At 53.2% G+C, this 25,685-nt stretch overlaps 11 protein-coding genes across 11 annotated transcripts; 6 read left to right on the top strand and 5 right to left on the bottom strand.

The window, feature by feature from the left end:
• Window positions 1–579: 579 nt before the first annotated feature.
• ACET3X_008374 (uncharacterized protein) lies at window positions 580–1,746 on the top strand (the record flags this gene model as incomplete). The annotated part of the gene is made up of 1 exon (XM_069454541.1): window positions 580–1,746. The coding sequence occupies one exon, from the start codon at window positions 580–582 to the stop codon at window positions 1,744–1,746; it is 1,167 nt and encodes a 388-aa protein (XP_069303976.1).
• Window positions 1,747–1,937: 191 nt separating this feature from the next.
• On the bottom strand, window positions 1,938–3,020 carry ACET3X_008373 (uncharacterized protein; the record flags this gene model as incomplete). Its single annotated transcript, XM_069454540.1, has 4 exons — window positions 1,938–2,261; window positions 2,314–2,465; window positions 2,518–2,916; window positions 2,975–3,020. The coding sequence occupies 4 exons, from the start codon at window positions 3,018–3,020 to the stop codon at window positions 1,938–1,940; spliced, it is 921 nt and encodes a 306-aa protein (XP_069303975.1).
• A 1,253-nt stretch (window positions 3,021–4,273) lies between these two features.
• ACET3X_008372 (uncharacterized protein) lies at window positions 4,274–5,195 on the top strand (the record flags this gene model as incomplete). Its single annotated transcript, XM_069454537.1, has 3 exons — window positions 4,274–4,291; window positions 4,347–4,628; window positions 4,686–5,195. The coding sequence occupies 3 exons, from the start codon at window positions 4,274–4,276 to the stop codon at window positions 5,193–5,195; spliced, it is 810 nt and encodes a 269-aa protein (XP_069303974.1).
• A 619-nt stretch (window positions 5,196–5,814) lies between these two features.
• On the top strand, window positions 5,815–6,489 carry ACET3X_008371 (uncharacterized protein; the record flags this gene model as incomplete). Its single annotated transcript, XM_069454536.1, has 1 exon — window positions 5,815–6,489. One exon carries the CDS (start codon window positions 5,815–5,817, stop codon window positions 6,487–6,489), a length of 675 nt encoding a protein of 224 aa, XP_069303973.1.
• A 1,929-nt stretch (window positions 6,490–8,418) lies between these two features.
• On the top strand, window positions 8,419–12,076 carry ACET3X_008370 (uncharacterized protein). The gene is made up of 3 exons (XM_069454535.1): window positions 8,419–8,938; window positions 9,033–11,716; window positions 11,770–12,076. Exons 1-3 carry the CDS (start codon window positions 8,916–8,918, stop codon window positions 11,817–11,819), a joined length of 2,757 nt encoding a protein of 918 aa, XP_069303972.1. The 5' UTR covers window positions 8,419–8,915; the 3' UTR covers window positions 11,820–12,076.
• Window positions 12,077–12,333: 257 nt separating this feature from the next.
• Window positions 12,334–13,666, bottom strand: ACET3X_008369 (uncharacterized protein). Its single transcript, XM_069454534.1, has 2 exons — window positions 13,534–13,666; window positions 12,334–13,443 (listed from the first exon to the last, which is right to left on the bottom strand). Exons 1-2 carry the CDS (start codon window positions 13,580–13,582, stop codon window positions 12,413–12,415), a joined length of 1,080 nt encoding a protein of 359 aa, XP_069303971.1. The 5' UTR covers window positions 13,583–13,666; the 3' UTR covers window positions 12,334–12,412.
• A 315-nt stretch (window positions 13,667–13,981) lies between these two features.
• Window positions 13,982–14,687, top strand: ACET3X_008368 (uncharacterized protein). Its single transcript, XM_069454533.1, has 2 exons — window positions 13,982–14,293; window positions 14,366–14,687. The coding sequence occupies exons 1-2, from the start codon at window positions 14,098–14,100 to the stop codon at window positions 14,530–14,532; spliced, it is 363 nt and encodes a 120-aa protein (XP_069303970.1). The 5' UTR covers window positions 13,982–14,097; the 3' UTR covers window positions 14,533–14,687.
• A 66-nt stretch (window positions 14,688–14,753) lies between these two features.
• ACET3X_008367 (uncharacterized protein) lies at window positions 14,754–18,239 on the bottom strand (the record flags this gene model as incomplete). The annotated part of the gene is made up of 3 exons (XM_069454532.1): window positions 14,754–14,835; window positions 14,895–17,394; window positions 17,459–18,239. 3 exons carry the CDS (start codon window positions 18,237–18,239, stop codon window positions 14,754–14,756), a joined length of 3,363 nt encoding a protein of 1,120 aa, XP_069303969.1.
• Window positions 18,240–18,872: 633 nt separating this feature from the next.
• ACET3X_008366 (uncharacterized protein) lies at window positions 18,873–20,671 on the top strand (the record flags this gene model as incomplete). The annotated part of the gene is made up of 2 exons (XM_069454531.1): window positions 18,873–19,137; window positions 19,191–20,671. 2 exons carry the CDS (start codon window positions 18,873–18,875, stop codon window positions 20,669–20,671), a joined length of 1,746 nt encoding a protein of 581 aa, XP_069303968.1.
• Window positions 20,672–21,156: 485 nt separating this feature from the next.
• ACET3X_008365 (uncharacterized protein) lies at window positions 21,157–23,600 on the bottom strand (the record flags this gene model as incomplete). Its single annotated transcript, XM_069454530.1, has 6 exons — window positions 21,157–21,185; window positions 21,239–21,245; window positions 21,296–21,332; window positions 21,634–22,818; window positions 23,142–23,461; window positions 23,511–23,600. 6 exons carry the CDS (start codon window positions 23,598–23,600, stop codon window positions 21,157–21,159), a joined length of 1,668 nt encoding a protein of 555 aa, XP_069303967.1.
• A 606-nt stretch (window positions 23,601–24,206) lies between these two features.
• On the bottom strand, window positions 24,207–25,358 carry ACET3X_008364 (uncharacterized protein; the record flags this gene model as incomplete). Its single annotated transcript, XM_069454529.1, has 1 exon — window positions 24,207–25,358. The coding sequence occupies one exon, from the start codon at window positions 25,356–25,358 to the stop codon at window positions 24,207–24,209; it is 1,152 nt and encodes a 383-aa protein (XP_069303966.1).
• Window positions 25,359–25,685: the final 327 nt, after the last annotated feature.

The following is a 25,685-nucleotide window of genomic DNA, read 5'->3' as shown; positions in this document are numbered from 1 at the left end:
ACCGGCCCTCATTGCTTCCCTGCGAGACATTGCAACATTCCTTCTTCCGAGACCCAGATGACCCAATGAGGTGATGGCTAGGCGTCAGTTCAACAGATGTTGGAGTGACGCCATGTCGCAACGTCGGTAGCGATCCCAGAGAGGGAGGCGTGCTTAGCCCTTCTGCTGGGTTCGATGACATCTTGAGACTAAATCCCGTCACATCACAATGCGACGCTCTGGCTCGAGGAACCAGTAGCCCAGTGCCTGACAGGGCATGTGGTTCTCGAGCGAGGCTATTGTCATGTCACATCTGGTGCACATAGTAGGCCTTTGTCACTGCGAGTTTGCGTGTTGGAGAGCGGAGACGCGATTACCCCGCAACCCGTGGCGCTCTCTGTCCATGGGAAGGCACCAAACCACAACCGTAGGTAGGCTGCTCTAGCCATAGGCAACAGCCTTGGGCACAGCAGCCTGGAAACCACGGGACAAACATATATAGTAGTCAGTCGTCTTCGTAGAGAATCACAAACTCATCTTGAAACGATTCAGACGTGCCCTATTCTGCTACAACTCATCTTTCAACACATTTCAACAAACATGCCCGTCACGCTCACAGTTGCGGACCACAAGTCCGAGGGCTACTACGATGGACGCCCCAAAGCTGCCTCTGATGACGCGCTGCTCAAGGGCACCAGTGCCTCAGATTTCCGAAACTGCAAATGGATCATCCAAAGCTCCATCTCCAAGGACGAGTTTGACAACTCTCACATCGCGGAGTCGAACAACGGGTTCGTCCACGCAGCATTCACAGCCTACAACAGACACCATCACCTTATTATCCGACCTGAAGATGTCTGGTTCGCTATACTATCACAATTGAATGTCTACATCAACGCCAATGCCGAAGCACTGCGCGACCACTTTGTCTCGCACCAAGGGCAAAAGGACCTCAAAGTCACCGCGGTTGGCGATATCCATAGCGTAGATTTTGGCGTCCTCGCACGACGCATGACGGCGTTGATTCAAGAAAACGTCAAGGACCCTGATCTGCGAGACTGGATCATGCCAGCCTTCAGCACCACTACGGTCAGCGATCGCACGACGGCTGCCGTGCTCATGATGGGCAGCATGAAGGCGTATTTCAAGTACAAATGCTGCCTCATGTGCGGAATTCCCACCGTCACTCTACTAGGTGAACGCGCAGACTACGAGGACATGCTTGGCAGACTCGAAAAACTGCCAGAATTGGGCCCTGAAGCAAGTCAATTCGCCGACCTCCTCCGCCCTGTTCTGCGCAACTTTGTTGCGTCTTTTGATCCAGAGCAATCTGCTGTCTCGCAAGACTTCTGGTCCAAGATTGCGCATCGTCTTGGGGGAGGTAGCGGGCCGTCGTACCTGGGAGGCTGGTTGACGGCGTTCTGCTTCTGGAACGACAAAGGACAGTGTATGTATGACCAGCAGAAAGGATCGAACAGTCGGAGTTACAGGGCCAGCAATCAAGATGAGCTGGAGCTGGATGGCGTATCTTACCATCAAGTTGATACCAGTGATATCCCGAGTGGCTTTGCTTCCGTACCAGTCTTGGTAGACGACAACGGCAAAGAGTACAAGACGAAGATGATTGCCGGATCACTGGGTATCAAGGTCACAAGCAAAGACGACTCCCAGGCTGGAACAGAGAAGAAGCTGGATTCGCTCCAGTCACTTAGCGGGTGGATGATGTATGAGATCAAGGGGTCAAGCGATAGGGATCCGTTTTCTTGAATGGCTCCAATCGCCAACAGCACGCAGTTGGGACAGGGGGAAAATGACATAATTGCTTAGATTTGTTTGCATCTACATCTCAAAAAAAGTACAAATTGGGCTCAAAGAAGATCAACTTCCGCGCAAAATCGCAGATACATACAGTGAACATAATGCAGCGACTCTCCTCCTGCCACGGTGGTCAGACTACTCTAAGTGAAGGCCATGCTCTTCTTAATCTCCGCAATGGCTAGCGCAGGATTTAGTCCCTTGGGACACGTCCTTGAGCAGTTGAGAATGGTGTGGCATCGGTACAAGCTCATGCTGTTGTTGAGAGCATCCTGGCGCTCAGCCTTCTTCTCATCTCGTGAGTCGGCGATCCATCGGTAGGATTGGAGAAGAACAGCGGGGCCAAGGTACTCCTCCTGGTTCCACCAGTACGATGGGCATGATGTCGAGCAGCAAGCGCAGAGAATGCATTCATAGAGTCCGTCGAGCTTCTTGCGGTCTTCCTTGGACTGGCGGAACTCACGACCCTGGGACACTGTTAGCGAACATGGTTGAACTGGTTTCATGGTATGCACGTACGTCTGGTGCGGCAGTGGAGCGCTGCAGGTATGGCTTGACCGATCGGTATTGCTTGTAGAAGAGCGTCATGTCCGGTACGAGGTCCTTGACGACGTACATGTGGGGGAGCGGGTAGATGCGAGATTCCTTGGTAGTATCAGTGGGAATGCGGCCTGTGGTACCCTGTTAGCGTCCAAGTCGCACATGCGGTGCAATTCCACATACAAAGGCATGCCAGTGTGTTGACTCCGTCAATGTTCATGGCACAACTTCCGCAAATGCCCTCGCGACAACTCCGCCTGAACGTCAGAGTCGGGTCCACCTCGTTCTTGATCCTGATGAGCGCATCCAGCATCATGGGTCCGGTCTTGTTCAGGTCGAGTGTGTACGACTGCATCTTGGGCTTGGATGTGGGCTCATCTGGGTTCCATCGGTAGATGTGGAAGGTCTTGGTCTTTGCATCTTTGCTGGGCTCGGGCTCCGGGACCGTCGATGTCTTGCTCTCTGGGATGGGCGAGCGCGAAGCGTCCGGTGCGATCTTTTCGGCGACCTTGGAGATTGGCTCCCGGGCATGCACGTCGTTCACGGAGGCAAAGCCACGAGAGAAAACTGCCGGGCGTACGGCTGCCGTGGAGCGTTAGCAGTGCTCAATTGATGCCGTGATACTGGGCGCTATACGTACCAGTTCGCTGGGTAGCCAGGCGAGTGAAGGCGCGTATGGAGGCCATTGTGTCTAGGGTGGAGTGGAGAGTGCGGGCTGAGGCTTAAAGGTCAAAGTGTTGCTATCATCGAACTTGTAGCGCCAGGGCGCCACTCAAGCTTCCTCGGTTATGACAACTGCCATTCGCTGATTGGCTGCGCCCGTTCATCGGACGATCCCGGCTTCTTCGGCCTTTCGCCGCCACTACATCATCGTCGAAAACGTCAACACTTGCTGCCAATATCTCGCTGGATGTCTAACAACATAACGACCATTCGCGCAACAATCCCTGTGTCGACATGTCGTTCTGGACTCTTCCTGTGCATACCATCGGCCTCGTAGCGACCGGCGCAACCGAGTCGGCTTCTTGGGGGCGTTGTCGGCTTTATGCAAAATCTTTGAGCTCGTGTGACCATTTTCGCGGGTTAAATAAACCGAAGTCGCTGACCACAGGAGAAATAGTGGTATTGTTGTCGTGGCTTGATGTTGTTCTTGTCATGACCGTGGTTGAACATCTCCGTTTCCGTACCACCGACTTTACAAAGGCAGAATTTACCTGAAGATTCCATGTCCGCACAGCAACACTCAGTACTTAAACCCTTGCGCTTTTAGCAGGCCATTTTGAATACTCTCTCTTATTACTCAGGTCTTGCAAATTCTCTTTTCTATCTTCCATGCACATGTTCGCAATTCATGTTACAGCTCTTGTCCCGTTGCACATCTCACTCGTGGCCTGTTCGCTCAGTCGGGATTCTATTGAGTTAAATCTGTATACATGAACTGACCCTTCACTATCTCTGTTTTTGCCACTCATATTCATATTACTGCCCATGTTCATAGATCGCTCTTCAACCTCATTCCGTCTTTTTCCCAGTATTATAAATCCACACAGTTTCGATGCCTTTCTGATGACACGGTATCATGTCACTCTGGTTTTTGGTTTGTTTGTCCAGCACGTTTGCTGTGCGCCTTGCTCTCGCTCTTTCCTCCTTTGGACGTCGACTCACCTTCACCACGCGTACCACTAGAACAGCAGGTACGACTAGGATCGCGTGTCTTAGTGCCATTTTAAGTTCCCCCCTCACCTCACAGCAGTTGAAAGCGAAGACGACCCCTTCAAGACACCTGTTCGTTCCAGCCATTAGCTTGGCGGGAGCTTTTGTCGCCAAACCACTGCGTCCTCCCTCTTCTCTCCATCACTGCGCTACACTCACACGGTCGCGTCGCACACACATCCGTACTCGCCACCAACGCGTTATTGTTGCCAGGGTTGTACAAAAGATGTCTTCATCGCCTCAGGTCAGTCGTCTGCTCTTGCGTTTGCTTTTGTATCTTGTTGTTGACAGTCCTCGAGAGGCACACGCCCAGCAAGGGCAGAGTCATCGAAGGTGGCATGGCAAGCAACTACGGCAGTCCCCTTCGGAGTGGCCGAAATGTGCGCTTTCACACTCGTGATCAGCTCAGTGTTTTGCCGAGTGTGGTAGAGGGCACCTCCCATGGAAGCGCCTCTACTGATTCATTCTCTACTTCTGGAGGATCACTGTCACAGCTGGGGTCCAATAATGCCGCAGACCATTCCATGACTGCATCTCGAGGACAAGTCAACAATCAGATGTTACAGGCCAAGCAGCAGCTTGTGAGCCTGGCTTAATCCCCGAGGCCTGTGAAGAAACGAGTCCTAACATCAACACAGCCAACAACTCCTCAGCGAGCTCGTCGTATGACCGACATCCCTGAGTATCTTGCGGTACAAGAGATGGCTTTCCGTCAGGGTCAGTATGTCTCAGGTGACTCTCCAGACAGGGTCCCACCGAGTCCTTTCGCAAAGCACTTCGACCATGTATGGGCCCAGTACTTCAAGATGGGCGTGGCCCATGGAGGAGTGCCTGCCACACCGCTCATAGCATCATCTCCTCCAGGTGACAACTTTGCCTGGTCAATCTTGATCAACCCCGCTACGCAGGATCTAGAGCATCCCAACGGCTCGCTCGACATGGAGTGGGCTCGTAAGATGTGTATCATGTCATTGAATTGCATGAAGGAGCTTATCCACGCCGTGCGCGAACGTCACAACGATTGGCGCAAGATCGTCTGCGACATTCCTCTCCCGGTTCAGCAGGCCATTGTAGCCTTTCCCGACCTCTGCGAGTACTATGCGGCTCTCCAGCACGAAGCCCATCAGGCATTTGGCAATGGGCTGTGAAGTGTGCAACAAGCGTCGGCTACCCATTTATGGCATGAAGGCACCTGTCACAACACCGGAGTCCAAGCTGCTTTTGATAACAGTTACGAGCCACGCATATGATGTCCTGAAGGCTACAGGCCAACGTTCACATGGATATCCGGGGGTTGCTTGTACAATGTCATCTCCGGGGAGGCTTAATATTTCCTTTTTGTTGTCAAGGCGTTTGGTGTCGGGCGTCGGTGGAGGTTTCGCGAGGTCATACTAAAGAGCATCCTGGTAGGATCGTCTTTTCTATCTATGTTCACGCCCACCGATCTCGCGACATCATGTAACGGCCCATGTACAAGTTGTGGAACCGGTGAAGAAGCCCCCGGTTTACTGTAGCACAGATGTGCACCAACGAAGGATAGCAAAAATAAGTTTCTCTACAATGGCTCAAAAGCAATGACACTTGCCTCAGGTGTTCGCGTGGTGATACTGCCACGCCAGATCACGTGGAGACGCGAAAACGGGAGGGAATGGCTCCGGGCCTTCTAGGATTCCAGGATTTGCGAGTATCCGCGTCATTCACATCATATCAGATTTTCATCTCCATCTAAAATAGCCGCGTCAAGTCGCGCAAACAGCAACCCTGAAAATGACGGCCACCGCTCCAGCACGTTCACACGGCTTCGATCGCCAGCACAGCCTTTTGCAGCTCGACTGCAGCGCCGACCTGCAACACTATTCTCGCAACCTCGGTCCAGGCGTCCAGGAGCGCATCTTCCAGACGACGAGCGACGCACTGAGGAAACAACTCGACGAGCATCGCGATTTCCTGCTTCGGCATCAGCAGCAACAGCCTCGCTTGGCTCCTGCCCCTGTGGTCAGCGGCCCAGCGCCCGCAACTCCTCACGCATACACGCAACCTCATCCCTATCCACAAGCTTCGCAGCCTCCGCTCCAAGCCGCCGCACCCCAGCAGCTGGTCCATCGCCGCGCCGAACCCGCCATCGTCCCAGGGGACATCAACACATACCCCCTCGCCCTGCGTGATGCCCTGTATGCACAGAAACTGATCCCACGGGCGCACGACGGCAGAACGGCATTTCATGTTGTGGCGAGCAGCAAAAACCGCGACATGGGCGAGGACACAAAGGTGGTAGGGACTTGTCCAACCATGCTGGCAGCGAACGAGCTGGCGGCGCGGTACTTTGTCGAACATTGCATGGGCGACGTTGCTGAAGCAAAGTTTACACAGCTGGCGAGCGGCGCATTGCACTGCGGTGCCGGACCTCACAACGTGTACGTGCAAGAGGGCAGGATGGAGTAATGCGACCATGTATACAACAGGCTGCGGACCCCGAGCACATGGCTTGTCTCAGGTTCCGCGGTACCCTTTGCCATCTGCAGGGTCCGCTGCCGTACCTGATCCCGTCGCTATGTCTTGACCTTCGGGAACGTCGGATTCTACCATGTTGGAAGCGCATCGTCACGAGCTGGTCGGTAACTCGCGGACAGTTTCAGAGCCAAGCAGTATCCCGCAGCCAGCGAGCAACATGTCACCGTGCCAAGTTGTGTCCTGACAATGGCCGATACAAAGGTGACTATCTACAACCTGCGCTGGGCCACCGAATCCGAACAAGTGCTTCGTTTCTCCGGCACAGAGCAGGGAAACTAATATGCGTGAGGCAAGACCAGAGGGGGACGGGAAGCGGTTTCACATTCTTGGAAATGATGTTAAATTCGGCGAATATGTATTGTTATAATCTATGTAGATGTTGTATGCACACTGTTGCTGCGCCAACTACGACCTGAACGGGTCAATAAGTTCTCAATCATCTGCTCGGTTGCACCGGAGGTCCGTTCCATGCTCACACTTCGAATACCTGTCGATTGTGGTGGGCATGTTCCGCCAGTAACAGTCTTGCCTACCCGCTGCCCGCCGGTAGGGCAACTAACAAGCTTGGCGTGCCCTGGCGACATGTCTCAGACTACGTCATAGATTGCGACTGGTGTCGCACGAGTCTTTGAATCTATTCAAGCATAAGAGAGTGCAGTCAAGACCTGGACACTCGTCGCATTGCGGAGATCACAGACTCTACCCAGTGCGACGGGACCTGCGAACCCATTCCATAACCTCACACGCCCAGCCCGCAACTACGCCGCAAACGCGCAGCCATGGCGCCTCCAAACACGCCCGTCATCTATCGCTTATGGCATCTCTACCTCGAACCCTTCTTCGCCCTCGGCGGTGTTTACCACCTCCACTGGGCACCAGCGCAATACTTCACCTTCATGCCAGCAACGTCGGCCTACCACCCCGATTCACAAATCGCCTACGACCAGCTCGCATCGGCATACCTTTTCTTCGCATTCACCGAGGGCGTCTTGATGCGGGTCGTGGACGACAGGAGGACGTGGTGGTGGATAGTGTTGGGGCTGGTGCTGTGTGATTTGGGCCATTGCTATGCGGCTTGGTGTGAAATGGGGACAAGCGGGATATTGGACTTTGGGGGCTGGAGCGACAAGGATGTGGTTACCAATACGTTGAATGTGCTACCGGTGTTGGTAAGGACGGGGTATCTGTTGGGAATTGGGGTGCCTGAGGACAAGAGTGTGAGTGTGAAGGGGAAGAAGAGGGTTTGATCTAGAGACATGAGCAGGTCTTTCTCCTGTGTAGTCTTTGTTGGTACTGTAGCCTTATGTCTCTATAACATTTCGGTCTTGCTTGCAGGTTGCATGATATGACGGTACCCTCATGAGACACCCAACGAAGCATTGAGGGGAAGCAGCACGCAATAGACTTCTCCAACCTTCTCGTCCGTTCTCAGGCATGCATGCAATACAGCTGATTTGCAGAGTCTCTGCCGTCCGCATGCATGGAAAATACAGTAGCATGTGGGGGGTAGGGAGCGGCGGGAGGGTCTTGACGCAGGTGAACATCGGATTCTTCGCGCAATATCGGATTCTGTGCAAATGCCATGACGGCGCAAGGTGCCGAAGCGCTGCCTACTAAAAGACTCAACACTTTCCCCACCTGCCCTCATCGAGATGCACCCAGGCTGACCTGATGGCGCGGCAGGCATGGAGACATTCAGCGCGCGCGCGCACACACAGGACTGAGGCAAGCTATGAATGATAGCCCCCTACCGTGTGCGGGGCCGTGTGATTGGCGACTAAATTGGAAGCTACCACAGCTGTCAGGTTTTAGCAGAGGATGCGCCGGCGTAGATGCGTCTGACGACTTGTTTCCGTGCTACTTGCGTAAATATGACAATCCTCGAGTCAAGGTTCTGTGAGACGGTGGAGAGAGGCCCACAAACGCGCTGTGCTCGTCCGGTGTTGGCCGTACGTCATACCGCGGGGCTGAAATCTTGCAAATTGCAGCCATGGACGCGAAGGTATCAAGTACGCCGCTTGCCGTAAGCCGCACGCCTCATCCAGGAACCACAGCCAGATATCTTGGATCTTCCCCTTTCACCCCTACACCTCCGGTAGCTCCTGCTTGCTTGGGCGCCAACTTCACATGCGCCAGTAAGCCCTGCCTTCCCTCGGACAGGCTTCATCACGATCCATCGAATCTACCGGAAATTTCACTGCGCGCTCCCACCGCCTCTATAACTTCACCTCCTCTCCCCCCTCGCCCCTCGTACAGGACCCGCTTCTCCCCCCCCCTATATCTGTTCGCGATCTTGACGCCATTTCTACAACCACAATCTCTGACCAGCGGGCGCTGACGCCAACCTGCTGCTCAACATGACCACTCACATCGTCTCCCTGTAGGTAACCACCTTCTGCTCATCCTGTCTGATAGATAGCGCGTTGGAGCCATCACTTGCAGCACTGTGCCTTTGTTCCGTCTAATGCAGCTAGTTTCCTTCCGTATACCGTCGATTTCCACGAGTCCAAGTCCAGCCCCGCAAGCCCACCACAACCAGCTCCCCCAAAGCTGAGCGAGACGATCCGCGAGTCCTCCTCCACCAGTATAGGCAGTGCACGAACGCTTGGCAAAAATGCAGCCGAAGAGCAGCCCCAGAGCCTCCTTAAGCGGACGCCGCCATCGCACATCCAGCTGCCCAAGACGCCCATGAGAATGGCGGAGCACGAAGACTTCTTTACTCCTGGTCACCCCAGCGCTGCCACTCATTTCCCAAAGCCAACAGACCCCCGGGGCCTGGTACGTAGCGATGCCCATGTCCCCGAATGGGGCACGACCGGTCTGTTCTTCAACCAGCCCATGTCGAGGGCGGAGCCCGCACCTCCCGACACGATTCTCGAATATGCAAAGGCGCAGGAGCGCGCGCAAGCTCAGAAGGAGCGAATGAAGGGCTCCCACGCCGGCAAGCCGACAACAGACCCGCGATGGGCCACTGAGTACACCGTTGTACCTGCTGTCCAGGGCAACGGCGGACTTACCAACGCGCTGCGCTGTGCAGTCGACAACAAGTGCATCAGCGACACGATAACCGTAGGCTTGATCGGCTTTCCCACCGACAGTCTGAATGAGGAGAAGAAGACGGAAATTTATGAGAAACTCGAGGAAGAGCATGACGCTCTTACCGTCTTCGTCAGCGACAAGGACTTTGACGGTCACTATGCTCACTACTGCAAGACTATCTTGTGGCCAGTGTTTCATTACATCATCCCCGATCACCCCAAGAGCAAGGCTTTCCTTGATCACTCATGGGTCTTCTATGTCAAGGTCAATCAAGCCTTTGCAGACAAGGTTGTCAAGAACTACAAGCGCGGAGACGTCATCTGGATCCACGATTACCACCTGTGTCTTGTTCCCCAGATGATCCGCCAGAAGCTCCCGGATGCGCAGATTGGCTTCTTCCTCCACACCGCCTTCCCATCGTCCGAGGTGTTCCGCTGCTTGGCTGCGCGGAAGGAGCTGCTCGACGGTATGCTCGGGGCTAACCTAGTTGCGTTCCAGACACCAGAATATGCCCACCATTTCCTACAGACATGTAGTAGGATTCTCTCGGTCGAGGCGACCGAAGATGGTGTCCAGCTAGAGAACCGCTTCGTCAACGTACACTCATCGCCAATCGGCATTGACCCTCGGGCTCTTGCCCTGGCGCGGGAAGAGCCCGAGGTCCTAGAGTGGATCACAACTATGCAGAAGAGATACGAGGGCAAAAAGGTCATCGTTGCTCGTGACAAGCTCGACAACATCCGTGGTGTCCGACAGAAGCTACTTGCCTTTGAGTTATTCTTGAACAAGAACCCAGAGTGGAGAGACAAGGTTGTCATGATCCAAGTCGCCACATCCACCACCGAGGATACTGAGCTTGCTGCAACAGTCTCCGAAATCGTCACTCGTATCGATGCTGTCCACTCGACCTTAACGCACAACCCTCTCATCTTCCTGAGACAAGATATTACTTTCTCGCAATATCTGGCACTTCTCTCCATTGCCGACGCTCTCGCCATCACAAGTCTCCGTGAAGGCATGAACCTCACTTGCCACGAGTTCGTCATCTGCCAGGATGGGCGTGCGAGTGACAAGAAGCACAGCCCCGTCATTCTCAGTGAGTTTACCGGAAGTGCCTCGGTTTTCAACGGGGCCGACTTAGCCGTAAACCCATGGGATTACAACAGTATTGCGGAAGCGTTCCGAGTTGCATTAGAGATGACCGACACCGAAAAGGAAAGGAGATATACCAAGCTGCGCGACACAGTTATGCACCAAACTGGCGATTTCTGGGTGAAGAACCTGAGCAGCCATCTAGCCAAGGTCCACGAGGAACAGTTCAAGCGCGACACCATGTCCATTCCTCGTCTTTCTTCCAGCAATCTTGCTCGTACCTACCAGGAATCTCAGCGACGACTCTTTGTCCTTGATTACGAAGGCACCCTCGCATCTTATGGATCTGTTAACAACACCATCCTGGCAAACACTGAGCGTGTCATTGTCGTTCTCAACGACCTTGTCGCTGACGAGAAGAATGTCGTTTATGTTATGACCGGTCGGACTGTTCGCGAGACCGAGCTCATCTTCAACCGCGTGCGAGGCCTCGGCCTTATTGCAGAGAATGGTTGCTTCTTGCGCGAGCCCAGTGCGAGTGAATGGATCCAGTTCCCAGAAGAGGAGAAGACTGTAAGATGGAAGGACTCAGTCAAGCCTATCTTGCAGTACTATCTCGAGCGTGTGGAAGGTAGCTGGGTCGAGGAGCGTCACTGTTCTATCATCTTCCACTACAACAAACCCACCGACAAGGACGACTCCGCAAGCCGACATGCCGGCGACTGTGCGAACCATATCAATGACGCATGTGAACAGCAACGCATCAAGGCGGTTCCCACCAAAGACTCCGTTGTTATTGAGCCCATCGACTTCGATAAGGCCTCTGCTTCGCAGTACATCTTCAGCAAATATCCAGAGATAGCTCGGCCAGACTTTGTATTTGCGGCTGGAAATGACCGAAGTGATGAGGGTGTTTTCCGATGGGCAGAGAAGTTAAAAGAGGAGGGAAAGGTTCCTAATGTCCAGACCGTCACAGTGGGTGACCGCAATTCAATTGCCATGTCGACACTGCCCAACGGTGCAACTGGTAAGTTTTTTTCCTTATAACCATGCGCAAAATTTCACTAACAAGCGGTACAGGTTTGCTTGGTGCGCTCAGCAAACTCTCAAAGAACCCTCGCTCGCCCTGAGATGATGGCATGATAGCTCTCAGCAAGCGTGTGAACACGAACTCATGAAAGTGATGTCTCACGCACTCTATACCCCTCTTACGACCTGATGATTGGTGATGGCGACGAATGTATGTATGGAGGCATGGGCATTGGACTGACCTGTCACGGAAAGGGTTCTCCGTATGAATAGACGACTAGCACTGCATAGGTGGAGTCTGGTTGACCCCTTCCTATAATAGATCTTTTCTACTCTCGAAATGGAACCTAGAGTCGTCTTCTTATTTGTCCTGCTTTAATCATGCGTAACTTTGTTGTCCGAATGTCGTGAAACGTGCACTACTCTAGTGATTGCATAATCTGCCACGAGTACAGCAAGTGTGTCTAGACTAAGTTTGGTGCAAGGTGAGCTAGTCATTGTTTATATGTCGTCATGTCTAAGCCTCTTTTGGAGCTTTTGTTGAGGTATAGGTGCTCCAGAGCTGTAGCGAGTAGGATCATCGTTCGAGTACATAGTACGTAAAACACGTCTTGTGGTGAATCGAAATCTATTGAATAAAGTTTTCCAGATCTAAATCTTGGGCAGAGTAGATTATAGGCTCGCATCCCACCGCTCACACCATCTTTTCCACTGTTAACGAAGCCTCAACATCGCCTTGTAATGCGATTAGCCCGCTTGATTCAATCTGCTTCTTCCACTTGGTTGACTCATATCTCGCCGTGATGACCGTCAGTCTCAGTACGGGCTCGTCTTCATGAGAGCTATCGCTAGCTGATAATGACACAGGTGTGAAGGTCCAACGCCCAAACGCCCAGTTCAAGATATATCTTGCTCGTCCCTCTGGTGTCTTTTGATGTATATCCGCCTCGGCATCTGAAGACTTTGGCGGAGTAGAAGTGTACATGATGCCTTTGATCCTGTACACTTCGTCTTTGGTTGGATCCTTCAGGAATTTGGCGAGTTTTGCCGTGTCCACACTGGCCTGTCTATCCTGGCTTTTCAGCGTAACAGTGAGGACTTCAACCTCGCTAGAGTGGTCATGGTCGTGGTCATGTGCATGCGCGCTTCCATTCTCCTCTTTGACTCCCGCTAACCGCGCATCCAGCCCAAAGACGATATCCTTGTCCACCCACCCTTTCCTACTCTTTGTCCTGGGTATTTGTGGCTCTACCTCGAGCGCTAGTATTGCATCTTCTACGTCCTCCAACCTTCGTTCGCTGACCAGTTCGTGCTTGTTGAGCACGATGAGGTCTGTGTACCGCGCCTGCATCTTGGCCGTGTAACTCGTGTCCTCGTAACCCTTCCAATTCTCTACGTCAATGACGCTCATGACGCCATCCAAGACATATTTGCCTGTCTCCCTGCTCAGCCTATTCACCTCCATAGCCAATGTTGCGGGAAACGCAGAGCCCGAGGTCTCGATGACAATGCGGTCGGGGTTGACATCGTTGGCGAGCGTTTCGAGAGCGTCGGAAAGCTGTCCGACGAGGTTGCAGCATATACATCCGTTGAGGAGTTCCTGTACACCAGATATCGCGGCCGAGGAGGCGAGTGCTGTGTCGACTTTGATGTCGCCGTATTCGTTTTTCAGGAGCGCAAGTTTGTAGGTTTTGGGCAGTTGAGGAATCAGGTTCAGGATGAGGGCTGTAAGGCGGTTAGGTTCAAACTAATACAGCGCGCCCATTTCGTGTTGTGGGGGTGTCGGAGGGAGTGTAACTGAAATTTACAACTTACTTGTTTTACCCGAGCCGAGGAAGCCTGTGATGACGGTGATGGGTATCATGGCGATGACGAAAAGGGTAAAGACGTGCGGACGCGGTTGAACACTCAAGAACAAGCAATGCAAAGGCGCAATGGCAAGATTTCTCGCACGTGCAAGTCGTGATAGCGGAACTTTGCTCGCGATAGCACTAGTCAGCTTAAGCCTCCGCGTTGGCGGGGTCTCCGAGGGACGAATGACGTAGGCGCGCAGCAAGCGGGGCAGTACTACCAAGACCAGCTACATATCAGGTACATGACCTGGAGCTTCATACCTCAGCTTGCAATATGCGCCTATCAAAACACCTTAGCTCCAATACCAAGATTCCGTCACCAGGGACTAGATCTTGTTTGGCCCATCGCTGCTCCCGCTTCCAAGATCACTCACCCTTGCCTGTCAACCAGCTGCATAAATAGCTCTCTCCTCCATTGCTCTCAGCTTCTAACTCACAACAACCTCATACACTCACCTACAACTCGTACTACTACAGTCTCCTCACTTACCTTACCTAATCCCCAACTAAACACCAGACAAACATCATGGACTTCCTCAACAAGGTTACCGGCAGCGGCAACACCCAAGGCAACTCTGTCAACGAGCAGGTCGTCCAAGGCCAGGGCTCTGAGCAAAAGTCCTCTGGCTCAGGTGGCTTCCTCGGTGGAATTGGCGAGAAGCTCAACTCGGCTGCTGGCGGCGGCAAGGAGAGCGAGAAGAACGAGGACTACCTCGACAAGGGTATGTCAGCACTTCATCGTCGTCAATCATGAGGTGTTTGCATCGTGTGACAGACACTAACTTCCAGTTCAGGTGTCGACTTCGTTCAAGAGAAGTTCATGGGCCAAGGTCCTCAAGACAACGAGTCTGCCGTCGAGCAAGCCAAGGACGAACAGATCAGCGACTTCATCCGTGGCCAGTACAAGAGCACCACCGGCTCCGATATCCCCATCAAGGACAAGGAGACTCGTCTCGGTTAAGCTGTTGAGCTAGAGCTCTAGCATGATCAGGATTATGTGATGAGCTGGGAGGATAGGAGACCCGCCGGCTAGGGACCACCATCACAACGATGGTGTCATGCATACGATTATGATAATCACATAAGGAAACAAAAATAATACCCCCACAACCAAGCATGTTGTTTTATTTTGACGTGATCTCGTCCCTCCTCGGCCATATAATACATGTACACACCGGCACGTTACAGTTGCTCGATACCCTCGACAAGCCTATCAAGACTAGCTTCCGATTCGTCAGTCAACAAACCCTTCATCATGCGAGACCTAGTCATTGTTAGCATATTCCATCACTCATCGCATCCTTTGCTCTAGGTTCGACTTACAGGTTCCCTAGCTTACAAGCCCCCATGCTCTCCTCTAGCTCCGCACTCTTCACCTCCGCCACATCAATGACCTTCTCAGGTACCCTTGCCAATCGCGCTACATTCAGACCGTAAGATCGATGACTTATGCCCTCTGTGGCTTCGTACAAAAAGACGACCTCCTTTCCGCCATTCTGCTCCTCAAAGCGCATATGGACGTTCTTCAGCTCACCATTAGGAAAGCGACCTGAGAGTTTGGCCAGATGCTGGTAATGCGTGATGAATAGCGTGAGCGACTGCAGGTCCCGGATAACATAATCAAGTACTGCTTCCGCAATCGCGACACCATCAAAGGTTGATGTGCCACGACCCAGCTCATCCAGGATAATGAGGGAACGGGGTGTCGCGGATTTGAGGATATCCGACGTTTCGTTGAGCTCAACCATGAAGGTTGATTCGCCTTTGAGCATGTTGTCAAAGGCGCCCATACGAGTGAAAACCGCATCTAACATGCCCAGTCGCGCTTCGGTAGCCGGGACGTAGGAACCGATTTGGCCCATGATTGCGATCAGAGCTGCAGAGCGTACGTAAGAAGATTTACCGCCCATATTGGGGCCAGTAATCAGCAGGGCGCGCGTCGAGTTGTGTGAGAGGGAAAGGTCATTGGGAACGTAGTTTTCGAGGAGTAGTTGCTCGACCATGGGATGCCGGCCACCGGTGATGTTGAGCTCGATGTCGTCTGTGAAAGTAGGCTTCACGTAGCCCGGCTGATTCGCCAAAGTAGCCAAGGAAAAGAGGGCGTCGAGTGTTGCCAGGGAGGCTACACAGTCTCGGAGCTGTTGATACTTGGATGAAATCTCTTCTAATAAACCTATGTAGGCTTTGTCGCATGCTGCCGCGAGCGACTCTTTGTACTGGTCTCGTTCTTGGAGCATACGTTTGACTTCTGGAGTGTGGAAACGCAGGGTCGTCTTGGTGGCTGAGATCTGCTGCCATGAAGCAGGTACTTTCTTCTCTTCGGGCGACTTCCTCTTGACCTCGATCAAGTACTCGATTCCAGCAACCGTGACGTAAACTACTTGGCTTTTCCCCAATTTCGCAGCCGCATCCTTTCGGTGCGTGTTGAGGTCGTCTTCCACGGAGGCGATGCTTAACTTCAGGTCGTTGATATCTTCTGCCTCATGCTCTTCCCGGAAGAAAGAATACTTGTCATCATCCTTCGCTGCTTGAGCGTTGATCTTCTCTAAAAAGCTGTTCAGGTCATCGTATATCTTCGGAACATTCGAAACAGCTTCGCTCAGGAGTGAGGAGGAGAAACCACTCTGTTCGGGTGTCTTCGCTGACAGGTACTGGCTCGATATTTCCTGCAGGCTTTGCAAAGCTGCTAACAGCTCCGGCCTTGTACACTTTTTGTAGTATATGCGAATGAGTACCTTTTCCAGATCGGTCCTGATTTTTCCAAGCACGAATTTCAGCTTGTCCACAGGTATAGTATTATGGCCTTCCTTGAGTTCCTCTACCGCTGCTATGCGCTCTTCTAATCTTTCTTTGTCTATGAGCGGCCGGCCGACCCACTTCCTCAGCAACCGCTGTCCAAAGCGGGTCTTTGTCCGATTCATGGTCCAGAACAAGCTGCCTTTGGCAGTGTAGTCTGTTTGATTCTGGTAGATCTCCAGGCTAGATAGAGTGTTGCCGTTCAGCAACATGTACGACCTGGCGCTGAATGGCTGGAAGTACTTTGTAAGATTGAAGACGTGTTCTAGCCCATACTCGCTGAGATGTGTGATCAGTGCTGAGAGACATATAGTCACATGCTCTGACAGCTGATGTACCTTGTCGAGGATAGCGCCCTGCTTGTCGGAGTCGGCTTCCTGGCTGGACTTCATCTTGCCTGCATAGAAGTTCGAGATGTGACTGTAGGCTTGCGCAGCCATGGTCTTTGGCTTTTCCACCCTCTCAACCCGCGATCTGTCTCCGAACACGTTGGTCTTACTCGCTGACAGATGTTGTATAAGTTTATCGGTAGCTTTGGACAGCTGGCCAACGACCAGGAACTCGGCTGGCGCAATGTGGAGTAATCGTGTTTCAATCTCGCTGCGCATGAAGCCATCCTCGAAATCATCGTAGATGATGTCGCCAGTCGCCGGTTGAACAGCCACTAAACCGACTTGAACTTTCTCGTCCGTACCCCATCCTTTCGCATTGCTCTCGGTAATGCAAAGCAGGTATCCCGTCGACTGTACGCTAGCGCCGGAGCCTTCGGTAGGGGCTTCCAAGCCCTCAACGTCGTCCACGTACGTACCCTTGGTATAGAGGTTTGTGAGTTTTCGTACGAAGGGGGCATTTCTGTTGGTGCCGGCCGCTTTAAGCGCAGCTGTCTCTAGCTGTCGCACTACACCAACCTTGTGGTTCGCCTGCACGAGACGTTTCACATGGACCTGTAGACGATGTGTAGGAAAGCTGGCAGATGCGAATCGGTCGAGGTGTGCTTCGGAAGGGTGCTCGTCGTATCTGAATTTTCCTAGAATATCGGAGCGTGGAGTTAGTGTATGCCTCACATGCAGCCAGAAATTTGGGGTTCTCACCGGGTATACAGACGATACCCAATTCTTTGGACGCTGTTCTTGCGTCCTCGCCAAAGAACTTGTACTTGTAGCCAACCTCCATGACGATGATTGTGTCAAGGTGCTTGCGCTTGATGTCCAAGTACTGTATTTCCATGGGTGTCAGCTTGCTCGCCTTCTTGGTCGCAGCGCCCTTCTTTCCCTTGGTGGGCTTCTGGGCAGGCTCGTCCTCTTCATCCTCGTCGTCGTCGCCTTCCTCGCCATTGGCATCGGGACTGTCGTCGGGCATAATCTTGTTGCGCCTCCTGAGCTGGGCAAAGCTATCTGGTCGACCCAGCTTCTTGACAAACTTTTCGTGCAACCTCTCCTTCTGCTTCTGCGAAAGCGCCGCTTCCTCTTCATCGTCTTGACGGCTCTCATCCCGTGCGGGGGGCGGCGAAGAGAAGAGGAACTTGGAAGTCCGATCGGTGATGTTTGGGGGCTTTGGCACGGATGTCTGTCGCGACGAGTCGCCCTTGTCGAACCTAGTGCGCTTGGAGGGGGAGGAACGAAGGGTATCCTGAACATTGTCCTCGTCTATCGCGCGCTTGCGGACGGGGATAGACTGCGATACGGGCAGTTCATCTTCATCTTCGTCATCGCCGTCTTGATCTGCGGTGGTGGTGGTGGTGATGGGTGGAGAAGGCGCCTTTGGAGCGGGCTTGGGCGCCGACTTGGGCGGTTGCGACGGTTTTTTCGTGAAGAAGCTGGAGATGGTGGGCTGTGTGGCTTTCTGCGACGACTGGCTGCTCTTTGGCGCCATTGGGTGGTTCGCGGGGTTGTGAGGCTACGCGATGTGCCTGTGGAGAAAGCTGGAGACGCGTGAGGCTGGCAACGCGACCAGCTCTCGGTTACATCACGGTGTCACGTTATGCAGCCCTCACCCACACACTTGGCAACCACCTTGCTTACCCACGCGTCTGGCAGAAGCCTGGTGTCTTGCCCACACTGGCGTCAGTTCTGCACCAACGACGAACTGAGTCGTACTGCATACAGCACTACCCGCCAGCATTTCTCTTTGCTCATACAAATCCCCCAATGCCACCGCCGTTATCACCCGCGGTTATCTCTGACCAACAACGGCCCGGCTTTGTTATCTGGATAGGCCGAACTGGTCGTCCGTTCCACAACTACATTATTACCTGACCGTGTCCACTCGGCCCGTTCGCAATGGTGCATTTCGACTGCTGCGCACGCAATCCCAGCCTCGGGCTTTTGCAGCTTCCCAAATCGTCGTAGCGCTTTCCATTACAAGTCATTACCGTCGCAACTCTGGATCCACCAAGCCGACTTCGGCTAGTATATAACCTGCACCATGAGCCCATGGTTCGCCTCTCGTAGCCTTGGTGAGCTTGTTCTTCCTCTGTCCTTTCGTCAATACTGTGCTGCTGCAAATATGGCGCGCGGATCGCTGGTCAAGTGCTTCACCGGCCTCTTGACGCTTCAAAGTGCCTTGGGTACTCCTGTCAAGAGCGGAGAATCATGGTCGCCAGATTACCCTTCCAAGCCCATTCTGAAGGAAGGCGAGTTGGGTGCTGTCGCCTCGGAGAGCGATATCTGCAGTCATATCGGTATTGAGTTGTTGAAGTTGGGTGGAAATGCCGCAGATGCCATGGTCGGCACTGTAGCATGTGTAGGCGTTGTCGGCATGTACCATTCTGGTAAGAATTCCGTGTAAAAAGAACTCACTTGGCTCCTTGTTAATCACGTACAGGTATCGGCGGAGGAGGTTTCATGCTTGTACGAGCACCAAACGGCACATACGAGTTCATCGACTTTCGCGAGACAGCGCCAGCCGCTGCATTTGAAGACATGTACAAGAACAACACAAACGCAAGCATCAATGGCGGTCTCGCTTCAGGAGTCCCCGGTGAATTGCGCGGCCTTCAACATCTTCACGAGAACTACGGTGTCTTGCCATGGGCCACTGTCCTCACCCCAGCTGTAAAGGTGGCCAGGAATGGCTGGCGAGTGAACGAAGACCTAGTCAAGTACATGGTCTCTGCCACCTCCTCGTCCAACTTCTTGGTCGACGACGTTGATTTTGCCATTGATTTTGCGCCCAATGGACGTCTGCTCAAGCTCAACGAGACCATTACGCGGAAACGCTATGCCGACACACTCGAAACCATTGCCAAGGACGGTCCAGACGCATTCTACAATGGTCCTATTGCAGAAGCCACTATCCGGGCACTTCAAGCTGCCAATGGAACCATGACCCTTGATGACCTTTCCAACTACACTGTCGCCATCCGCAAGCCATCCACCATAAAATACCGCGACTACAAGCTCACAGCCTGCAGCGCACCCTCGGGAGGAGAGGTCGCTCTCGCCACCCTTAAGATTATGGAAGGCTATTCTGAAGTCGGAAACCCAGAAAACATCAACCTCACCACCCACCGCCTCGACGAAAGCATGAGATTCGCCTACGGCATGCGCGCTGAACTAGGTGACCCTCTATTCCTCGACGGAATAGACGCATATCAAGAGCAAATGATGTCTGAAGCCACAGCCAAAGAGGTCCGCTCCAAAATTTCCGACACAAAAACCTTCGACGTGGCCTACTACAACCCCGCTGGTCTCGAATCCCTCGAAACACCCGGAACAAGCCACGTTGTAACTGCAGACAAGAGCGGCATGGCCGTCACACTAACGACAACTGTGAACCTGCTCTTTGGAAGCAAGCTCGTTGTCCCAGAAACTGGTGTCATTATGAATAATGAGATGAACGACTTCAGTATCCCGAACACGACCAACGCTTTTGGATACATTCCGTCCCCTGCCAACTTCATTCGTCCCGGAAAACGCCCCCTTTCCTCCATCTCCCCTGTAATCGTCGAACATCTAAACTCGTCGTCTATCGCAAACGCTTTCTACGTCGCTATCGGCGCTGCCGGTGGCAGTCGTATCATCACGGCCACGATCCAGAATTTGATCCACATCCTGGATGGAGAGCTGACGACGGCAGAGGCGCTAGCTAAACCAAGAATTCATGATCAGCTGGTGCCTGCGCAAGTGAGCTTCGAGTATGGGTTCGACAACGGAACCACGGCTTTCTTGAAGGAGCTAGGAAGCAATGTTACCTGGGTTGCGCCTGGTTCAAGTACAGCGCAGGGTCTGAGACGCTTGACTAATGGAACCTTCGAAGCTGCTGGTGAGCCTAGGCAGAAGAATAGCGGTGGGTTCGCTGTCTGAATAAAATGGGAGGAGGTAGCTATAGTGCCACAGCCTCATAGTGGCCGTGTGTCACAAATAATTTCGTGTAATGCTAACATATACACGAAACCTTGCCGTGCATGAAGTCATTTTGGATCTTGAGCGAATTTTTGATTATCTTTTGTACAGATGCAACTCGATATGAGCAGCCTAGCGATCTGACGCTACCCAAGCAAACTCAACGTCTCTTACACATATCTCCCGTCATGTCGCCAAGGTCTTATCAGAAGGAATACAACGCCCAAACATTTTACAGTGTAAACAGAAAAAATCAAGAAAGGTGGAAAGTGTTTTACCTATGACGTGGCATGGACTGCGCGGGTCTATCCAGATTTGAAGCATACCCTTCAGAACGGCATCGACCTCGATATGGCATAGCATCGGGTCGTGTCGTATCGGTGTGATTCGTGACGCAGCTGATCAGACATTATTTTGGAGCGTGATATTCGCATACAGCGAAAAGCTCAAGCAATTGGGGATAAGCACACCTCGTCTGGGCATCACCGTCAGTAAATCAATGCGTAAGAAAATCGGAGAGGTGCATACCAAGATACTATCGCACTCCTAGAAGCGGGTTCGGTGACTAGGCTTCGAAGGCGCAACAGGAGGAGCTGCAGCGACGTCTTCCATCTGCTTTACACTGTAACGGAAACATAACGTTAGCAAGCACAACAAGATAACGAGAAGTGTGGTGTATTACGTTTTGCTAGTGGTCGTGTGGTGCAGAAAAATGGTAGATACTAAAAGGTTGAAGAAGGGGGTATGATGAACACTAGAGTGCTGTCATGAGACGACTCGCAACTCGCGTCGCAGCCTCGTGCTGAGGACACCTAATGCACAACTATTTGCGCTGACGTTTGTTTGCTGCGTTGTGAGGCTGGCTTTTCCGTTTCTTCTGGGGAGGGATTTGGGAGGAGTCGCTCTTAGCAGATGATACATACCCGTTAACATCCTTATCCAGCTGCATGTACTCCTCGGCTGCATCCTTGCCTCCACGATCCAGAAGATAAGTCATGTAGTAGTGTGAGAGTTCCTTTGAGACGTCTGGTGAGAAGCGTCCCTTGGTGCGCATCAGATCGTGAACTGCCTTTATCCGAGTGTGAGCTTCTTCCTGATCGGGCGAGGGTTGAGCGACTTCAAACTCAAGGTATTTGACCCAAAACTCGCGCGAGTCAGAGAATCGCTCGTGCTTGTCCTTGAACACTTGGCGGGCCTCATCGACATTGCCCTTGCATTGCCAGAGTATACGTGCCTGCTCGGCTGACAGTATGCCGCCAATGTGGTTGTTTGAACGGCCGATGTGCTCCTCCAGAAGACGGACCGCGGCATCGTTGCCTTCGTGGCGTCGCTCTACACCCGCCAGAGCAATGAGGGTCTCGGTATGTTCGGGGGCCTCATCCAGCATGGACAAGTAGATATCGCGAGCGACAGAAATACGACCAAGCTTTTCTTCAAAGCGGGCCCAGTTCAGGCGTATCGCAGGGGCCGAGATGGGTACGAATATGCAACTGGCTCGCATGTAGATGATCCTCGCATTTTCCTCTTTGCCCTGCGAGAACATCCAGCGGGCATATCGCAGCCAGAACTCATCGTAGAGTGCGCAAGCAACGAGACAGCGCTCATACAGGAAGGAGGTGCGCTCGAAGTCGCCCTGCTTCTCTTCGTACTCTAGATACTTGCGCCAGTTTTCAAGCTCTGCATCTTCAAGCTCTGTGACGTGGAAGTACGCCCTCTTGATGGTTTGTTCAAAGGTCCAGCGGTTGGTCACGTCCTGCTGCGTCTTGGTGTATTCGGCATAGTAGTACTCGTGAATCTTGGTACGCAGTTGTCGCTCCACCTCAAGCACTGGCTTCTCGGGCTGTCCCTGGTTCTCCAGCTGAACCGCGTTCTTCATCGTCTCGAGGGTATCGGGGTCGACCAACTCATCGACTGGTCGATTGTTAAGCAAGACGGAGAATTTTTCGTAGTATCGGGCAAACTGGTAGATGGGAAGATGTAGCACGCGGCTGTAGATCTTGGAGACATTGGATGGCTCTCCGATGCGCTCTTCAAACTCGATGTACTTGTCCCAGAATGGATGGCTCTGGAAGTCAAGACCAACAAAGTGGGCACCGCGCTCGAACAGACTGCTAGGTCAGTATTGTGAAAGCAAGCAATGGGAAGGGACAGGAGGGGATGATGTTGCAAAGTAACCTATCATGCCAACATGGGGGAAGGCAAGGCCATCGACTTCAGGCTCGCAGTGTACCATATCGCTCTTTGGTGGGGCACAGTACAATAGGGCAATGAGGAGGTGCACCAAACGGTATGCAGCAAGACCATGTCATACCTGAAAACGCAGTGCCAAACTGCGCACGACTTCCCGCTGACTACGGCGAGATTGAGCCTCCGAATTGGGGATCGGGGAGGGGAGGGGAGGGAAGGGAAGGGGAGAAAAGGCAAGACTTACTCTCGAATAATGTCATTGTCATGCGACGTGTCCATCTTGAAGGTGCAGTAATTGGCCCACAGGTCTACTGAAGATGTAATGCACGAGACGCCACGCTCGTAGACCATCTCGGCAGTCTCGGTGCCACCAATAGAGAACTCGAGGTCAGCATACTTCTTCCAGTATCCGAAGAAGAGCGGGAACTTTGTCAGAAAGCAGTCGTATACGTTGCGCACGAGTTCGATGGCGGACGGGCTGGAATTGCGGGTGACGCCGCCCTCGAGGTCAGAGGCACGAGTGACGAGCGCCTCCCATCTCTCAAAGTCGTCTTCGTTCTCTACCTGTAGATGGGTCAGCACGAGTCTCGCCATCACGTGGGGCAGTACGTACGACTGCGCTGAGAAGCTTGTTGATCTCACCCGCAGCTTCCTCGCCAGTGTAATGTATCTGGGCAATGCTGCCGCGTCCAGTAGTCAACATTTTGTCGCGCGTCGACTCGGTGTTGATGACACGTGTCTCGTGGTCGAGGGGGAGAGTGGGGTGCGACGGAGGAGGAGGATGAGTGGGTGGGTGGGTGATTAGGTGTAGGTGTTGAGAGCTTTGCGACTCGTACCGTGGAAGTTGCGCCCAGGTTCGCGTCGGGAACTTTCGTCAGCGGTGCTCTCTAGCGTCTTCCAAGGTTGGTAAGGCTTGCCTAGCACGTGCAGCCATATCGACATAGACTCTGCAGCCAACACGTGCAATTACGCCTACAAGTCACTCGAGACCAGCAGCAACAAACATTTCGTGGACGCATCTCGCGAGACATTTGGGATTACTGCAAGCGCTTCGACGAAACTTGGGCGCACCCTCAACCAAATATATCAAATATCTATCTGACCGTCTTCACGCCACAACAATGCAATTGTGATAACATAAATCTCGCCCGTGTTGATTCCGGCTACGATCAAAACTCGCAGACACAACAAAGCCGCCAAGGTATCACTTTAATAATAGGGCTACATGGTGCCCTTTGCCTGACACAGCGCATCCACACCACACTCAGACGCACACTCGAGCGCACACGTGAACCCATCTACGACCGTATCAAACAGCACTCTCCTCCTTCAAGAAAGGCGCTGTCTCGTTTACTGCAAAAGAAAATGGGCTTTTCCCCACTTCAGGACTTCTCGGACTTATAGGTAGAGCGAAGAGCCCATCATCCTTGTCATCCTCGTCTGCAGGTCCAGATGAGCCTCGTGATTGAAAGACAGGCGCAGAGTTAGACAGAGCGTTCAAAGAGCCCATGATACTACCGCCTTGTTGTTCTGTAATGAACTGCGGAGGGGCTTGTGCAGCAACCCTGCGAGGCGGCGCAGCTGATTGAGACTGTGGCTGCTGTGGAGGTCTCGCGGCAAGTGCCGACGGGTTTGCTCCTTTGAAGACGGAAAATGAACTAATGGCGATATCCGACGACTCGGGCGAGAGGGGATTTGAGAAGCCTGGCGCGCTGCTGGTGGGTGTGAGATCCTTGTCGCTCGTACCTAGTCGCAGGCCAGCCAGCTTGTCCATCAGCCGTCCTCCACCTGGTGATCGTGGACTGGCTGGGCCCTTCATTGGGGCCAACGTGGCCTCGCCCAGCGAGATACTGAGACCCGCTGGTTTGGCGTTTACGCCAAACGTTGATTCGATCCATTCCTTCTCCTGCACCACCATGAGCAGACCAACGCCTTCGATATTGTTACGCGATTCGGCTTCAATTTCTTTCTGCAGCACCTGCAGCCTCTTCTTGGCCCAGATGGTGTGCAAGACGCCCTTCTTGCCTGCCGCACGCGCGGATGCTCCCAATTCAGGAGGGAACAAGGCGGGCAGAGGATTTGTGTGCCAGACCACAGGCGATATACTAGCGTCGTGTGGTCGTAGCGTGAGTGTAACGCTTGTAGGTACCGCGACACCCGGGGGCAGCAGGAAATACATGCGGTTCACGTCGTTGGCAGGCTGGTCGTTGGCGGGCAGAACACGCGTGCTGCCGTCCCACGATATGTGCCAGTCTCCCCGCACTCCCCGCGTTGTGTCGTCGTCCTCCCACTCGACCATCAGGATCTTGGTGCCGGTTGTGGTATCGCCATGGCCCGCCTCGTATTCGTAGCGGGCAAGCGCATTAGTGCTCGAGATGCTCGGCGACTCGACCTCATCCTGAGCTGGCTGCCGCGTCGTGGTGTCGACAGAGGTAAAGGGAACCGTGGCTGGAGCCGCCATTGGGAAAGGTGGAGTTTGGACGTCGAGAGCGCGATGCAGGCGGAACGGTACAGTACGACTATACAAATAGGTGGGGGCGGAATACGAGTCTGGGTGTTAATAACGGCAACGGCAAAATGATAGTCATGGACGGGCCCGTATTCGACGGCGTGGGACGCGATGCAGTCGAGACAGAGGCTAGATGCACCCACCGCTACCTTCTTCCGACTTCGATGGCGATCTGGAAACGTCGTCGTGCTGGTCGTCTGTTGCTGTACGCGTCGACGTGCAGCTTCGCAGTCCGCCCCATGTTCCTCGCTAAAATTAGAATGGCATCTCTTCAGCAAC

The sequence above is a fragment of the Alternaria dauci genome, chromosome 8, assembly GCF_042100115.1.
Source record: "Alternaria dauci strain A2016 chromosome 8, whole genome shotgun sequence".
NCBI classification, from domain to species: Eukaryota; Fungi; Ascomycota; class Dothideomycetes; order Pleosporales; family Pleosporaceae; genus Alternaria; species Alternaria dauci.
The sequence above is the reverse complement of the archived record's forward strand: the minus strand, read 5'-3'. Positions and strand labels throughout refer to the sequence as shown.

Bases quoted from the DNA above. Each gene is read 5' to 3' on its own strand.
- ACET3X_008370 (XM_069454535.1), top strand. From the start codon at position 8,916: ATGACCACTCACATCGTCTCCCT. The intron at 8,939-9,032 runs GTAGGTAACCAC...TAATGCAGCTAG, and splicing joins ACCACTCACATCGTCTCCCT to TTTCCTTCCGTATACCGTCG. The intron at 11,717-11,769 runs GTAAGTTTTTTT...CAAGCGGTACAG, and splicing joins ACTGCCCAACGGTGCAACTG to GTTTGCTTGGTGCGCTCAGC.
- ACET3X_008369 (XM_069454534.1), bottom strand. From the start codon at position 13,582: ATGATACCCATCACCGTCATCACAGGCTTCCTCGGCTCGGGTAAAACA. The intron at 13,444-13,533 runs GTAAGTTGTAAA...ACCGCCTTACAG, and splicing joins CCTCGGCTCGGGTAAAACAA to CCCTCATCCTGAACCTGATT.
- ACET3X_008368 (XM_069454533.1), top strand. From the start codon at position 14,098: ATGGACTTCCTCAACAAGGTTACCGGCAGCGGCAACACCCAAGGCAAC. The intron at 14,294-14,365 runs GTATGTCAGCAC...CTTCCAGTTCAG, and splicing joins CGAGGACTACCTCGACAAGG to GTGTCGACTTCGTTCAAGAG.